This window comes from Plectropomus leopardus, chromosome 16 (assembly GCF_026936395.1).
Source record: "Plectropomus leopardus strain MGB_pleo_1.0 chromosome 16, ASM2693639v1, whole genome shotgun sequence".
In the NCBI taxonomy this organism is placed as follows: domain Eukaryota; kingdom Metazoa; phylum Chordata; class Actinopteri; order Perciformes; family Serranidae; genus Plectropomus; species Plectropomus leopardus.
In genome coordinates this window covers 18,825,001-18,841,407 of record NC_142191.1, presented here as the reverse complement: position 1 = coordinate 18,841,407, position 16,407 = coordinate 18,825,001, and the positions used below count along the sequence as shown (strand labels likewise).

At 38.0% G+C, this 16,407-nt stretch overlaps 1 protein-coding gene across 2 annotated transcripts in view; it reads right to left on the bottom strand.

Annotated features, from left to right (window-relative positions):
• Positions 1 to 341: 341 nt before the first annotated feature.
• Positions 342 to 16,407, bottom strand: part of LOC121955701 (interleukin-6 receptor subunit beta-like) — an 18,897-nt gene continuing 2,831 nt past the window's right edge. The window contains exons 2-16 of one of the 2 annotated variants that reach the window (XM_042503757.2): positions 11,320 to 11,589; positions 11,088 to 11,217; positions 10,308 to 10,480; positions 10,083 to 10,198; positions 9,133 to 9,156; positions 8,822 to 8,987; positions 7,006 to 7,088; positions 6,526 to 6,742; positions 6,223 to 6,381; positions 4,639 to 4,740; positions 4,416 to 4,553; positions 4,181 to 4,324; positions 3,779 to 3,863; positions 3,525 to 3,609; positions 342 to 1,893 (exon numbers count right to left, since the gene is read on the bottom strand). In XM_042503757.2, the coding sequence (XP_042359691.2) occupies positions 1,483 to 1,893; positions 3,525 to 3,609; positions 3,779 to 3,863; positions 4,181 to 4,324; positions 4,416 to 4,553; positions 4,639 to 4,740; positions 6,223 to 6,381; positions 6,526 to 6,742; positions 7,006 to 7,088; positions 8,822 to 8,987; positions 9,133 to 9,156; positions 10,083 to 10,198; positions 10,308 to 10,480; positions 11,088 to 11,217; positions 11,320 to 11,589 (2,303 nt within the window). In that variant the 3' untranslated portion in view covers positions 342 to 1,482. The remainder of the gene's footprint in view (positions 1,894 to 3,524; positions 3,610 to 3,778; positions 3,864 to 4,180; positions 4,325 to 4,415; positions 4,554 to 4,638; positions 4,741 to 6,222; positions 6,382 to 6,525; positions 6,743 to 7,005; positions 7,089 to 8,821; positions 8,988 to 9,132; positions 9,157 to 10,082; positions 10,199 to 10,307; positions 10,481 to 11,087; positions 11,218 to 11,319; positions 11,590 to 16,407) is intronic. The other variant, XM_042503758.2, reaches the window with a different exon arrangement.

The following is a 16,407-nucleotide window of genomic DNA, read 5'->3' as shown; positions in this document are numbered from 1 at the left end:
CTGTCCCTAGTCTCACAACTTTTGTGAAGTTGTAAATACATTTGTCAATTAACTGACTCAAAATGTTGCCTTCTTTATAAAAAACTGTATTGTTGTTTCACCAATTACTTTCTTGAAATAAAAGCAAATGAATACCAAATTTCACAATGCATCTAAGAAAAGACTCAAAATTAACTCAAAGATACACAAAACAACCACAAAGGAGACACTAAATCACCAAAAAGACACAATATGTCCACAAAGAAACACGATTGCACATATCGGTGCTCAAGGGCCCACTGTCTCAAAATCCACCCATGAGTACATTAAACACATTTTGTATTCAATAACAAGACAGCTCATAAAACACAAATTATTCACTTTATTCAATTTTCTTATTAAATATTCTTGTCCAGTGTGATTTTCTGCTTCAAACCCCTCCTTATGCATATTGTTGTTGTTACATGTTCAATAGAAATAAGGCTCTAAATTCATAACAGTTTTCGAACCTGCTTAACTTGGAGAATAATTATTAAATGTTGCAGTATCCTTTGGAAGTTAATAAAGTTTGAACTCTAACAAAATGAAATAAAGCATTAGAGCTGTAAACACCTTGTTGAGTGCAGTTCTGATGGCATTGGTCCTCAATTTTTCCCTAAAAGAACAAAACTATCTCAGGCACATGTAAAATCTGCTATGAAACAATAAATTCTACACAACTTATGTGTGTGTGTGTGTGTGTGTGTGTGTGTGTGTGTGTGTGTGTGTGTGTGTGTGTGTGTGTGTCACTGTTAAATGTGATGCCAATTTGCATAGGAAGCTTTCTGGTGAAAAGTGAGCAGTTTCCTACTGTCATAAGATATGATGGATAACACAGAAAACATACGAGAAGCTTATCATAATACATGGCTAATATTCAGGTTTTTACTTCAAAATATAATTTCCATGACTTACATAATAATAATAATAATGCTATATAGTTTAATATAATACAGACTGTACATATATATATGTTTCATAATTTCAACTTCCACTAGATAATTTAGGCCGTTATTTCTTTGCTGTATAAAAAGCAAAACCTCTTAAAATAAGTGCAATTTCTTTTAAGAGTTCTGAATGGTCCACATCATGGCATAGACGTCATCACCGCGGAAAAAAAATGAGACAAATGAGGGGAAAAAACTGTTGCTAAAGGGATATACAGTTATCTCCATGTAATGTAAAAAAAAAAGTCCTGTAAAAGACGTTAATATTACTCAATAAAGCAGCTATTATACACATAGCTATAAATATTACATTTACATCAATCAACAATAACTATATTTGATGTACTTTAATTTACACAAAACATTTTATGACCTTGGTTATGAAATTTGATATTATACAGTGGACACAGTGCCAAGCAGGATAATGCCAAACACGACCATGCAAGTCTTTGGCAAGAATTAATCTGTTTTTCTCAGAGCTGACATCTTGATTCTCGGCAAGTTGTTTCCAGTCCTCTCATCTGCCCTGGCCTTGTGCAAACATGTCCATAGTTACATAAACTGTCATTGGTGTCGTCTTCTCTGGCTGATTCATTGGAATATGCTTACAACTTTTACTGGTGGGACTTTGCACAGGAGTCTGACTTCGATACGGGCTGCTCGGGTAGTTCTCTGAGGGAAGCAGAGCTGTGGAGTCATCAGGAGAAGACAGATGCTGTGTCTCTACAGCGTCCACTGGGTCTTTATTCTCTACGTGTGGCGCTGGAACCGTGACCGGGTCAACGTCTTCCTCTGTCTGGTGACTGGCTGGCTTTTCATTACATCCTTGGGCAAGTGGAGAGGTGGACGTTTTTTGAGTTTCCACTGTGTAAACCCTCTCACAGATGCTTTCACGTGGATTACTGAACGGCGGGAAGGGACATATTCCCTGTGGACACAGACACACACACACAGAAGATCTATTATTCAGGAAATAAAGTTTTAGTTACTGAATCCTGACAGACGTCACCATCTAAAACCATCTGTTGAGATTTTAACGCCAATTAAAGACTTCATGAATCACTGATTAATCATATTTGAAACAGTTGATCAGAAAATACGATAATATCGGATAAATTGTAATGGACACATAATATTTCCCTGTTTTCTGACATGTTAACCGCCCCTCCCCCAATTGTTTATTTAAGAAAATAATGGGCAGATAAATCCACAATGAGTGGTTATTTACGCCATTTCATAATTAGTATGATTAACAATTTCCCAATATGTTGATATAAAATATTTAGATTTATTTAAAACCTTCAATGAATTCCAGGATGGCCTTAAAGGAATAATGCCCCTGCAAAATAACCATGTAAATATCATATTGCTGGTGAATGAAGAATCCAAAAAAGGCGAACATGACTTGAAGTAAACAGGACCACACTTTGCAACAGCAAAACTATATCAAAACATCCATTTACAAACTATCACCAAACTCATGCGGTATAATCCAAGTCTCATTTATCAAGTTGTATCCTCAGTACTTCCCAAACACATGCATTTACAACCCATTCACCAAAACATTACAAAATAAAACATTCCTGCCTACATGTAGCATGCCTGAACATGTGCACCAGCTCTGCTTGAGCAAGGTTCACATGCACGCACATGCCAATGCAAACTACTTAGCCATGCATGACACTGTTTGTACTGACATGTTTCAAATTGTTATTTTTTGCAAAAATGCATCTGTTTGGGAAGCACTGAGCATATGAATGCATAAATGAGACTTGGATTGTACTGCACAACTTGTGTGAGTTTGTAAATGGATGTTTTGATATAGTTTGCTGAGTTTTTGTGATGTTTTCTGTGGTATTAAAAAAATGTTTAGAAAACATAATGAGGAGATGACCAGTGGCCTCAAAAGCAGCCCTCATGTCCCATAAGAAGCCATGTCTGTATAAAATTGTATTCCCACCAAATGGCACCAGCTAATATCACTCCTTTTTTTAACCCTTTGAAACCTGGATTTACATCACCTATTTAGTCTGTGTTCAGACACCTTTCACGGGTATTTAAAATCCTGAGCGATTTGATTTCTTTTAAAAGTGGGAAAATGAGGGGGCAATGGCAATGAGCAACTTGGCGAGGAATGATCTCCAAAGTTAAGGAAATTAGTAGATTCTTTATTAAAAAAATTTCAGGTTTCATGTTTTTTCTTTGTTTTTTACTAATTTGTTGCTAATTTTTGGTAATTTCTTTTCAAGTTGCTCATTGCCTTCTTTCCATGTTTTTGAATGAAATCAAGCCAATTTGCTCAGGTTTCAAAGGGTTAACCAGAGAAAAGTGACTTAAAAGACTTCACTTCTCTGGTGTCTGGTCAAAGTCTCCTCAGGGGGTTAAAGCCAAGTGGGTCATGGCTACAAACTGCAACAATTTATTAATTCTTTTTCAGGACTATAACCTGAATAAGGCTACACCTTCTTCATGTTTTCCTCCCTGACCCTGAATAACCTAAAATTACACCTTCTCTATCCATCAGCCACTTTGATGTAGTACATTTCTCACTTAGCTCACCTCATCTTGACGACTTGGCGACAGCAACAACGCCACAGAACTGCTGCCAGGATCTGGCACCGGCTTCTCCCTGAATCTCTTCCACCTAAAATGCACATTATTAACATCATTAGGAAAAATTCTCATCATGTCATGGTCATAAACATAAAGATTATTCCTTGTATGACCAAAAAGTGTAGTACAATATGCCTTTTATTACTCCTGACATAGAACTGTATTAAATCAATCAGTGACAACAACAGACTGACACCTACTGGACAGCACAGCATAATCCAAGAGATAACACGAGAAGTATAATGATGCTTCCACAGACACTGACTGCTGCGATGAGCCCGGGACCTACCGAAAACAACCAAATGATGTTGCAGTACAAAGCATGAAAAATGACTCACTTCTACAGAACTTTTTGCAATGCATGCTGTGTGTTACTGCATAAAACACTTTTGCTCAGATGACATGAGGAGATGCAACAGTCAGAATTTATCGCCACTAGTTCTTTGATGTCGGTTTGGTGTGTCTGAGCCTTAAACCTATAGAGCCATTAGGAGACACTCGTCAAATGTGCAAGTTTCCCATAGATTCCCATTAGATTGCTACCGGTTGTGCTCATAGAAGTAGGGCTAAAATGTACGTCTCAGCCCTTACAAACTACTCACCAAACTTTTGTGTTTTAAAGAGGAACGTCTCACTGCTTTTGGTAGATCCAGTAAGAGCTGTGGCCTCGACGTAGACGCTGTAGTGGGTGTCTGGATTCAGATCTTTCAAAGAGATGTACTGCTCTGTGCCATCCACAGTTACATCTAGAAAAAATACATAAAACACCATAAAAGAAAAGGAAATAAATATCTCTAACTCAGCAACAAATGCCGAACAAGTCTGAGTTGGACTTACTGAGCTGTGGTCTTTCCTGTGTACTGAGGAAGACAGTGTAGTTGACAATGATACCACTGCATGTCTCCTGAGACATCACAATCCTCACATCTGCACTTTTGTCATAGGCCTTGACAGAGATAGTGATGTTTCCTGGATCTGTGGGGTGATGTGTTATAATCAGACTGGTTTAAACATTAAAAAATATTTTTGTAGAATCATATAAAAGATCTGAATGATGTACCTCCTAAACTGGAGCAGATCTGATGGGCTTGTGTGCCATGACCTGTCTTGTCATCAAAGAGGGGAGTTACTGTTATATTGTATGGCTTCTTATCCAGGAGGTCTGCAAAGAAGAAAACACTGCTCTGAAAATCTGTCACAGTAAAAGCAGAAGTGATTGTTAAAACACATTAAAGCAATAGATCTAATTCTCCCTCTGCTATTGGTCCTGCTTTGCTTCTTCGCCACACTAGTGGTGTAGCTTTACGGAGGGCAATGTCTGACAGTCCGTGAGTCCACCACTTTGGCCCAGGCTGAAATATCTCACAGTGACCTTTGACCACCAAATTCAAATGAGTTCATCTCAACCTCCATGGCTGAAAAATGAAGCCATCGTGGAAGTGCCAAAAACTGCAGTTCCTTGACCAAGCTCTTGAGCCTGGCTCCAAAATATAATCAATCCTATAGACTTTATTAATACCTAGACCTCAGACAAAAGATGGTGCCTATTCATAGCAATGGAGCTGCTCGCCTGGCACATATGCCAAAAAGTTTTCTAGCTTCCGCAGTATGGGGCCTACTGATCAGCTTAGTGGTGTTCCTCCGGCTTGGCTTATTGTTTTTACATTGTTATGATATCACCAATTTTTTTAAAGTTTTACAGATATAGGCCACCATGGCCCAAAAGTTCATATTAAAAAGAATTATAATTGACCTTTGGTGACGTCACAGAGGCTACGTCCATCAAAAAAAAACAATACAACCTATGGTTCATTCTTGAGTCCGACTAAACATTTGTGCCAAAGCTGAGAAAACTTCCTCCAAGCGTTCCTGAAATATCGCTTCATTACAATAAGATGGACATGAGGTCACAGTGACAGTGACCTTTAATCACCAATATCCAGTCAGTTCATTCTTGAGTCAAGGTGGAGATTTGTGACAAATTTGAGGATATCATCTTAAGCCATTCTTGAAACATCAGTCACGAGAATGAAACTCATGGACAGAAGTGCAACCTAAAAACATAATGTCTCTGGCTACGGCTGTCGCTAGGGAGGAGGCATAAAAAAAGAGAGCAGAGAGAAAGAAGTTAAAGCCCTGGCTACTTTGTCATCACATAGCTGTCCAATCACAGTGTGAATGCTGGATTGTTGGTTTGGAAAAGTTCAGAAATGTTCTGACCCAGCACCCCCTAATTGAATGTCAAAAGGTGTGAAGTTTTTGAAATTTGAATCTGTCAAGATCCGACACTAGCTTTAGCCATGTTCTTTTGTTTCATCAAGTAGACTGAAGTAAGAAAGCAAGCGAGCAGCACTATAACATATCTAATCTCTGTTAAAGATGAGTCCCAGTTCTTGAAAACTCTATGTTTAAACTGTAAAATGCATTACAGAGTAGCTTTTAACAGTTATCTCCAGCGTATCCATTACTTGCCACGCCCTGATTATGAAAGATGAGACACAAATTGATCTTCTGGTCAAACAAGTCATTTCCCATATATCAGCATGGGTTTGATCATGACTCATCTCCAAAGCTCTTTATCTTCATTAATGTTAACACTCATAAAGTGTTTATTCATCGTCCATCAAATAGTTCTTAAACCTACCAGTCAGTGTTGTGTTTGTGTATTTGCTCTGCTTCCAATAGTATTGATTTCCATCGTGGGTCCAGTCGATCATGTAACCACTGACAGGCTGAGACTTCCAGTTGACCAGAATAACACCTTCATGGGTTGACGTCTGGATGTCGGTAATTTGAGGGAGGCCTGCCGAGTGAAAGGAAGTGAATTACTTGGCACTAGAACAGTATCATGCATCAGAGTAAAGCACTTTTCCATTAAAATGAATTAAAATGATCCACAAATTGTGGTTATCCATTAAAAAACTAAATCAATAGCATTAAAACTCACTCTCGCCAATGGCTGGAACATAAACAGAGTCCTCCACAAACAGAGCATCTTCATGGGAGAGGGTGAGAGTCATTCTGTGTGCATCTTGGTTCACATCAATGTCGCAGGTCGACTTGCCACATAACGTTTCCGTATTATTCACTCCCTTCTTGTTTTCCTTGTAGGGAGTCTGTGTGATTTTGTAGGTAAATGTCTCTTCGCATCCTGAGGGAATCTCCTGCATAGAAAGTTTGCAATACTTAAGATCTATGAGTAATATAGGGAGCTAGTCTCCTGTGGTGTGGGTTTAAAAGCTGAATTAAGGGATTGGAGTCACCAGTCAACCCAACCTGTCTTTGGACTGTGGAAGGAAGCAAGAGAACCAGAAGAAAACCCACGCTGACACACTCCCCGGGTTCAAACCCAAAACCCTGTTGCTGCAAGGTGACACTACACCATTGTGCCCCCAAAAAAGTGAAATAAATGAAGAGGCCTTCTTACCATCCACATGGCATGAACTTTTCTTAGTCCATTTTCCTGTGGTTCAGCTATTTTTCTCCACAGTTGCAGCTTGACATCATTTTCTGTAAAGGTTTTAGATATGATCAGAACAATCACACTGGAATACACATACAGATATATGAGCATATACAGCAATATGATGACAGTTAACTAAGCTAAAGCCAAATAAAGAGAGAATAGGACTGCTTTTCACACCTAAAACCAGACCAACCATCAGAAATCATGCACAGGGGGTTGAATTTTCCCAAATTGGGCACCTTATCATCACAAACTCCAGCATCACCAATACTTACCAGTAATACCACCATCGGCAATTTGAAATGGTCTCACTACAGTGAAATGGCTGCTATGGGAGCAGCCATCGGAAATTTTCAAAAACATCATTTTGAAAATGCCACTTTTATATTCACCAAAATCTAGCCTAATTTTGTTCCATTATTTAGCCCTTTTCAAACAAGATAGCATAACATGGTTAATAACAATGGATGCTTTAGGTCATCTAGTTTCATGTAAGAGTATCTTCAGTCTAGCCTTAAAACTGGGCCTGCTGTAGTGGGGTTTATTTGCTGGTCTGCCTGGCATCTCTTGCTTTTCTTTTTTGAGACCTCCATTTTTGGTGAGGCACTTTATCTTTGCTATTCAGTCTGCAGTTTGCTTCACATTTTTAATCAAGCTGCACGTTCTGCACATTGGTACCCCATTTTTATTGTGAAAATGATGTGGTCGAAACTCAACTACATCGTTTAAACAAAAACTGCAGGGGGTGGAGTATCAGAGGACAAGCATGAAATGTGTTCAAATGATAACAATAAATGTGTTTATCATGTAAATACACAAACTGTGTTTGTCAGTAATCATAGTCAGTACATACATTTTTGTAGATGATCCTATTTAAGGGTCAACCATAGACATTTGCATTCTTTATGCCAAGAATCCAAGTAAGCAGCACTACATTGTGCGATGCAAATCCGTACGTTTGTCACCAGGCTGTTAAAAGTTCTCTGGAGTCATTTTGACACACTGACTTTGTAAAATGTGTGTCACACACTCAGTGTTTGACTTTGTAGGCCACGTATGAGGGATTTCTGGGAGGTGATAGTCCACAATTTCACAGAGGAATTGTAGACTCAAAACTTCAACATGATGTGCTTAAGTTTTCAGAGTTATACGAAGCAACGATGCAATAACACCTCTTGTAGTGTAGTGCCTGCTGCATCACTACCAAAGGAGCTAATTTCTAAGTGCATAGCCCTAGCATCATGTGACTTTTAAAGCGTAAAAACTTTTTTTTGTGATAAATGGGAGGGTTTTTTTTATATTGACGTGTTTCCATTAGGCGTATTTTCTATTTGCGATTTCAATTTGCCTAATTTGAGGATTAATGGAAACCTGCCTAGTGAAAGCCTCCCTCAATGGTAGTGAATCTTGCAGAGAAAGTCGCTATTCCTGCTTTGGCAACCATTGCCTACACTGCAAAGCAACCTAGAAAAGGAGGACAGGCTTATCCAAAAAGTCTAAAAGGGAGTCTGATACAATGTGTAATACATCATTCACAACATTTAGAAGAATATTGTCATATATGAAATAATAGTGAAATTTTTGTGTGCGTGTTGATATAGTTATTCTCTTCATTTAGCCAATTCATTAATATGTTATCTGCGGTCCTTCACAATTACTAAAAATAAAATCCAAAAACTTAATAACAGTTTAACATATTTTAACGATATTTGTGCATAGGTGATTTAGTAGCCTGGTTTGATCAGTTTGCTGATTAAGTTTTTGAGATTGCTCTTACTGTTCAGTTTGGTCAAAATGGTCTTCTCCTCGCTCCACTCGCTCCAGGGTGCTTCGTGTAAAGCACAGCGGACTGAAAATGTGTAGTTACTGCAGGAATCCACTGCTCTAATGGTCTCTTTCCCATCCCTTTTGCCTTCCCCCAGAGTCTTATAGATCTCTATCCACTGGGGAAAACAACAGAGAGATTTCTGTTCTAAACATGCATTATATTACAGAAGGTCCACAGCTGGACACATTATGTATAGTGCTGAAATTGTTTTAACAGACACAGCTTTGTTTTTAAAAGTTAGGCAAAAACGTGTCTCTTACCTCTAGAGTTCTTCCATCAACAGCCTGAGACAAGAAAGCAAACAGAAATGGCCTTGATTACCCATGAAGGGGGAAACAAAAAAAAACAAAACAAAAAAAACATATAGCAAAAAAAAAAAGTACTTTTTTGTTTTCACTGGAAGTAATAAAGCTGAACAATAGGTGGTGTTCTGCCAAAGGCAAAACATTTTTGTGCCACACCAAAATCACAGGGAGGTGGTTGAAGTGAATGTAGGTTTTCAATTTATGACACAAAGAAAAGTTTAACAATGTTGTAGACACTGCATACAGATAATGTGTCAGATATTTGCAGTGGAAAATAAATTGACACACTGAGTATCAATATTTTAGGAATTTGCCACATATGTTAATTAACAACATATTCTCATTGTTAGAAAACGTATTATGTGGCCAACATTATGTTTCCTACAAAACTTATTTGCTGTTGAAGGACATTGCAGCAGCAGTTTCTCACTTTCAGGGTGGGTAATTGATCTGTCAATCTGTTCACAGATGATCAGATTAGATGGATTGTCTGAATTTGCATTAATTGTTGCAATCTCACCATCTTGGTGGTCTAACTGTTGATTGTGTTCATCTTTTCATAGATAACCCCAATGACTCCTAAAACCCAGAAATCTGTTAGCATTTCAGCACCTCTGGTTCCCTTGTCTCAAAGTCAATGGTTTTTTTTAAAAAATTTTAATCTTTTATGTGTCTTAAAATACATGGTTGCTAACAAATGGCTAAATTAGACTACAGAACATGTAAGTATCATAAATATCTGTTTACCACTTAGCTTATTTTCTACAATGATCCAATATGCAATGAAAAAATCCCATTTGCTTTTTGACGAGGGAACTCTATTGTCGCCTTTTATTCAAAACTGGTTTACAGCTGCTTTGGAAATGCTTAAAATGATGGATTTAGGTGATCAAAAAGGGACGTACCTTGCTGTAATTGACTTGACAGTGACACTCGGACACTGACGAGAGTGACCGGCTCCACTCGACCAACACATTATCAGAGGAGGGAGTTACACGTAACTTTGGACGGATAATTTGCACTGAGGGAATATGATTATGAAAGCACATCAAAATGCAGAAATGTACAATGATGAAACACAAATATGACATGAAGAAATACATGTTTCCTACAAAGTTTTTATTACTCACATCTGCGTTTTGGGTCAAATTCATAAGGGTCAGAGTCAACGTTCCATGCAGCAATTTTAGCTCTCACAGTGATGTTGGTAATCCCCATCTGAATTGTTGAACTTTCAATATCTTTGGCTGTGCATGTTGTTGTAGGCCAAAGTGAGCCACAAATCTCACTCTGGGAAGAGGCACTGAAAGAAATACAACCTTTTGAAACCTACATCCATATCACTTTTATTGTGCTGCTTTCAGATACCTTTTTACTGTTATTTAAACCTTTGAACCCTGAGCAAATCTGTGTGATTTCTTCCAAAAACATGGACGAGTGGTAATGAGCAACTTGGTAAAAAATATTCCACGAGTTGCAAGAAATTTGTAGATTTAAATTATTTTTTAAAAAGCTAGGGAAAAATGAGTAGGGAAAAAAGAAAAAAAAGCTAGGGGAAAATATGTTAATAATAATTTAAAATTATGTAACAGAATCAATATACATTTTAAGCATTTTTCCAAGGTCATGTCCTTGTTTTTTGTCTTTTTTGTAGTTAGTTAAGTATTTCTTTTTGTTTTGTTTTGTTGTTTTTTTACCAACATTAAGGTAATTTTCTTGTACTCTTTAATAATTTCTTGCTCATTTTTGGGTAATTTCTTCTTAAGTTGCTCATTGCCTTCTTGCAATGTTTAAAGACGTTTAAAGACTTCAAGTCAATTTGCTCAGGCTGCAAAAAGTTAAGTACATTAATCAACAAGGATTTTTCCTGCATTAGTTCTCACACAAAAGGAAGAAAATAGGACACTCACCTCAGTACACTATATTGTACTTTCACTGAAGAATTATGCCGATGCTTCCATGTGCATGTGAACAGGTCTGGTAAAAGCTGTTCCTCCTGATCTGTACTTCTCAACATGCATGATATGTTGCTGGGTTTTGCTGTGGAAAAAAGGAAGTTAGAGACATCATATATCTCATGTTATCATTGGCATCTACAGCAATGTCGACTGTTAGAGTATAAGTACCAAAAATACTTCTTACAGTAGGTTCTGATGGTGGTGCCTCCAAGGACTTGGCGAGTGGCCCTGCTGTGGCACTGCAGTGTAGCACTGTGGTGAGTGAAGTTCCTCAGCGTCAGGACTGTGTGAGAGGGGCTGGTTGTGTATGACAGGCTTTCATCTACAGGTCTGTTGTTCAGTGTCCAGAAGATTTTGCCATTGATGCATGAAGTCTGACAGACTATACTGATATCAGATCCCACTTCAATGTACTGATCTTTAGGGGCAACGTTGCAGATGTTCTCGTGTTGGCCTGTTGGAAATTATAACATTCAACATTTCAAAACATAAGTAAAATTGTATTTTGACATTTCAGGAAATATTTATTTGCTCTCTTGCCAAGCGTTTTCCACTACATGGTACCAACTTACTCTACTCGCCAGAAAAGTACCCAATGCCAATGGCAAGGAGAGTAGAGTCCAGTAGAGTAGAGTAGAGTCGAGTAGAGCCGGTACCACTTAGTGGAAATGTGCCAAATACTGAACTCTTCTTAAAGCAGCAGACAGGTAAGCGCCCTCAGCAAACACAAAGAAAGTTTGCAAGTTAACTTTCCAAGCAGAAAAGCACAAAGTCAAGTTAGTGCCACACTGCTCACTCAGTAAGCACACACAGAGTGACCAGATTCCTCTGTCTGCAACACTGAATAAAAGCAAAGCAAAGACTGCACTTGGAACCGTAATCACTCTAAGCCAGGCTCATCCACAACGGACATTCACCAGATAAAAAGCAACACAACACAGCAACTCTTCCCTCCAATCATGGACTGGTGACGTAACACTGGACACAGCATTAGGACAGTTGTATAGGCAAAGCAAAACGATCAACTCTAATCAGTTGTGATTTAATGCTATTCAGTGAGTTACTGTAGCGATTGTTTTGTAGTCAGTTTGCTAATGCTTTACACAGACAGAGCTGTGCATACAGATTACATCATTTTAACTACCCCAGCACCTTGTATGACATACATCACACTCATAAATTACTATACACAGAGAGGGAACTCAAAGTTCTCGTTTCACAAGTTTCCATTTTTCCTTAATCCTGGCTGACCACATGTGGTCAGGCAGGGACATCCCCAACCTCTGACGCCATCCTCGATTCAGTTATCTTTTGTAGTTTTCTCTGTTATCAGCCATTTTGTGCGTTCACACTCACACCAACATGCACCCCTTTGTTTCTCTTTTATCACACTCACACACACACACAGACACACACACACACACACACACACACACACACACACACACACACTGACTCACCCACACCCATAAATAGTTACTGGTCAGGATAACTACTGTATCAAGGAATACTTCTATCTTTACAATTCATATGGTAATTTTGGTTATAGTTTTTATTTCAATTATTAATCAGAGTTCAACATTGATAGTTTAGTGTGTTTTATGAGTCTGAATTAATCAACTGGCTATAATTTTTTTCCACTTTTTGTAAATGATGCCCCACAAGAGGATTTAATGTAAAATAAGTCATAATTTTTCACTTAAATATTAATTATTTATAACAGTTATATACTTATCATAGGCATTTTAATTGAACCATTGAATTCCCAACAGCTACCATGTACTCGGATGCAACACCAATGGGGATGTTTGCTAGTTATGTCACCCTCTTACGCCTAGAAAGTAACTAGTAAAACATAGACAATATTAATAAGTTCAAAAAAGAACATAGACAATATTAAAACAGAAAATAAAAAAGAGGTTATTATTCAAGTTAGCACTGATGTTTCAATCACACAAGGAGAAGCAGCCATTCCTTATCTATCAAGAGGTAATGCAGTCATATAAGACGCAATGCATTCTTTGAGGACTTGTTTTGTAATTAGAATAACAAATATTACCATATCAGAGCATTGTCTGCTCCCCATTATCACATTAATATTCTAGAGTAGAAATACACAACGTCACTGCAGTCTTCACCACTACACAGCACAATTTAATAATACTGTAAGTCATTAAAACTCATTCTGAGTAATGTGGAAATCTGACAGGAAATGTAACACAAATGTTTTGCTTCGATGCCCCTGGCTCTGCACACAGTTCTCGCTCCCATGAGCATGCTTTAGTGAGTTGCTGAGGTAAGAGGTCTGTCCTTTGTACAAAAGAAAAGATGTCCTGTTTGAAGAAGCTAGATATGTTCTAGAAAAAACATCGAGATTTGTCATAGGGACAATCCTGAAACTGACCTATTAAAGCACATCGGATACCTGCTCTGATTTGCCCCATCCATACTGAAGGTATACTATGAGGGATTTTCTTCAAAAATCTATGTATAGACTGATACAAAAGTAATTCATCTCAATCATCATTTTTGATCCACCAGAAGTGTGTATGGCAGTGTATTTATCAGCAGAGACTCTGCCTTCTGCCTGTAATTATTTATTTACTTGCTATTCTGGGATATTACTGGGCAAAGTGCACAGGTAAAGCAGGAAGGCTAAACGGACTGCATTTATGTAGCACCTCTCCTCACGACCAGTACCAAAGTACCAAAGTACTATTTTTGCCAGCAAAAGTAAAATTGTCAATAGTCAACCCCAGATCTGGCACCTGGTTTTTATTCAGTGTACTCATTCAGCTACTGCAGGACTTCAATGCTTTTTTAGCATAACAACAATCTCTGACCTTTATTTCACCTCACATAAAGATAGTACCAGTGAGTTCTACTTATTAAGGTATGCAGATTTTAAATTTAGGAAAAGAGAGCACCACTAGGAGCTAGGGACAGCTGTGAGTCAGGAGACAGAGTGGGTCAGTGCTCCTCTAGTCCACACGTCAAAGTGTCCTTGAGCAAGATACTGAACGCCAGTTGCTCCTGTCAATGAGAGAGTACTTGAGAGTAACGGGTGGGACCTTGTGTCGTAGCCTTGTTCACCAATGAAAGTGCTTTGATTGGTTGGAGGACTAGAAATGTGCTACACAAATGCAAGTCTGATCTATACTTGGTTCTTACTGATTCCCTGAGTTGAAGTGTAAGAATCACTTTTGGGAGAGAAAGGGTTAAATTCGTGCATCTCTGGTTTGCCCCTTTCCCATCATATTCCTTTTTGTTTGTTTTATTACCAAATATCAGATACGGTATCTGGAACCCACAGCCCACATCTCTTTTCTGTTCGTGGTCATTCATGGTTGCAGTAAGTTGTGCATATTTTGTGTCTTTCTGTTTCCAAATACTGTAAACTGGCACAACATCCTCTCTAGCATCCTTTTATGTATTTATTGTTTTCTTTTTATCTTTGGGCCACTTAGTTTACTTGTGACTGCATCTTTATTTGCAGACTTCTCTTACAATATTAGACAATTATAAGGTACCAAATAATGTCTACATGTACAAACAAGGAGCTGTCAGTAACCTGAGTGACTCAACACTTCCGGTTGCAGGTGGAAAGCGTTTCTATTTAAAGCAGCTCCAGGAAGACTCCAGTTCGCATGAATACATTAGCACCACAAGAGATTTTATTATAACAACAGCAGCAACAAAGAGCCCATTAGAAAGCTATAAAGATTCCATCAAAACAGGAATACAGACTGCAAACAACAGACACTTGTGCCCCACACAGCACAGTCACAGAGTAAAGCATGCCTTTTCTACCTATCCTACAGAGAGGGTCTATCTGGTAAAACTTACGGCTGTTAATTTCCAGAACATTTGGATGAAAAAAATGTTCTTGTATGTATGTATCATATATCCTATTAAAAAGACATTAAATATGTTTTATGTAATACAAGCAAGTGTGTGGTTCATATTGTACAAAATGCTTGAGGAGTTATGTCATTTTCAGCTACCACTTTTGTTTGAAAATTAGGAAACAGTGTCGCAAATAGGACAAAAGGTATAAACATTTTTTTTAAATGTATCCTGCAGCAGACAGAACAGGCTATGTTTTTTATCCAGGAGTCTTGAGCCTCTTTCACACTGCCTGTTTAAGGCAGGCATAATCGCGCCGTTTTGCTGCTGTCAGTTTGTATGTCACAGTAAAGGCAGACACTCTTGTGTTAAGCACCATGCCACTCACGCTTCTTTTGCTTCGACGATGACGGCTTTTAAAGTCACACTCTGGAAAATGCAAAGGCAGGGTAAAGACTTTGTAACGGCTCTATAGCGCAATCTCTGTGTAAAAAAGGCTTTCAGGTGCCTTCACAGCTGGTATTCAGGTCATTTGGTTTGGACCATGAGGATAATTCTGGTCTGTTTCATGTGCACTCAGACTTCGTACAAAGAAACCAAGATGAGTGAATCTGATGTCATACAGACTGACAGTTAACTCAGTGACTGGACAGTTTTGGCGTTCAGCACATCATCAGGACCCACATAGCAAAATCAAATTCTGATTGAGCGTTACACTCCCTGGTGACACAAAGAGCTCATGAAGAAAATAAGTGATTCTAAACATTATTAGTGTAATTAGAAGGAGTCGACCGATATCGTTTTTTCGGGGCTGATACCAATTATTAGTTAATGAGACCGATAACTGATATTTGGAACCAATAAGCATTTTCAATAAAAATGAAAATCTTTTGTCAGTATTAAGAATTTGCAATATAACAAACTCCAACACAAAACTAAAAATTGAGACTTTCAACATCATATACAGCAAGCCCACAGCAACCTTTTTTATGAAGTCAGGTGACAATTTAAATAAAAATGAAAAAATAAAAATAGCTTTCTGAGGTTTTACAAAGTAAAAGTTCCTCCCAGCTGACACTTTCTTTAGACTTTTTAATTAGTTAAATTAGTAATCAGTTTTATCGCTATTCATTAAAATAATACGCCAGTACAAATAATTAGCAAAATAATATATAAAATAAATAATAATCAATAAGCAGCTAGGCCGATAATCTGTCAATCCCTAGTAATTAGACTGCAAACCTACATAGCAGGTACAGATGGGGCAAAAAAGGCATATCTTAAGCAATACGCTGGACGGTTATGAATGTGGGATTGCTGCGTCATACTCTCTCTTAAATGGAATTCTAGTTTGGGTCCATGCCCCAGTCAACACTGTACGAACCAGTCACACACAGTTCCTTTTAACTGAACTAAAGACCTTTTA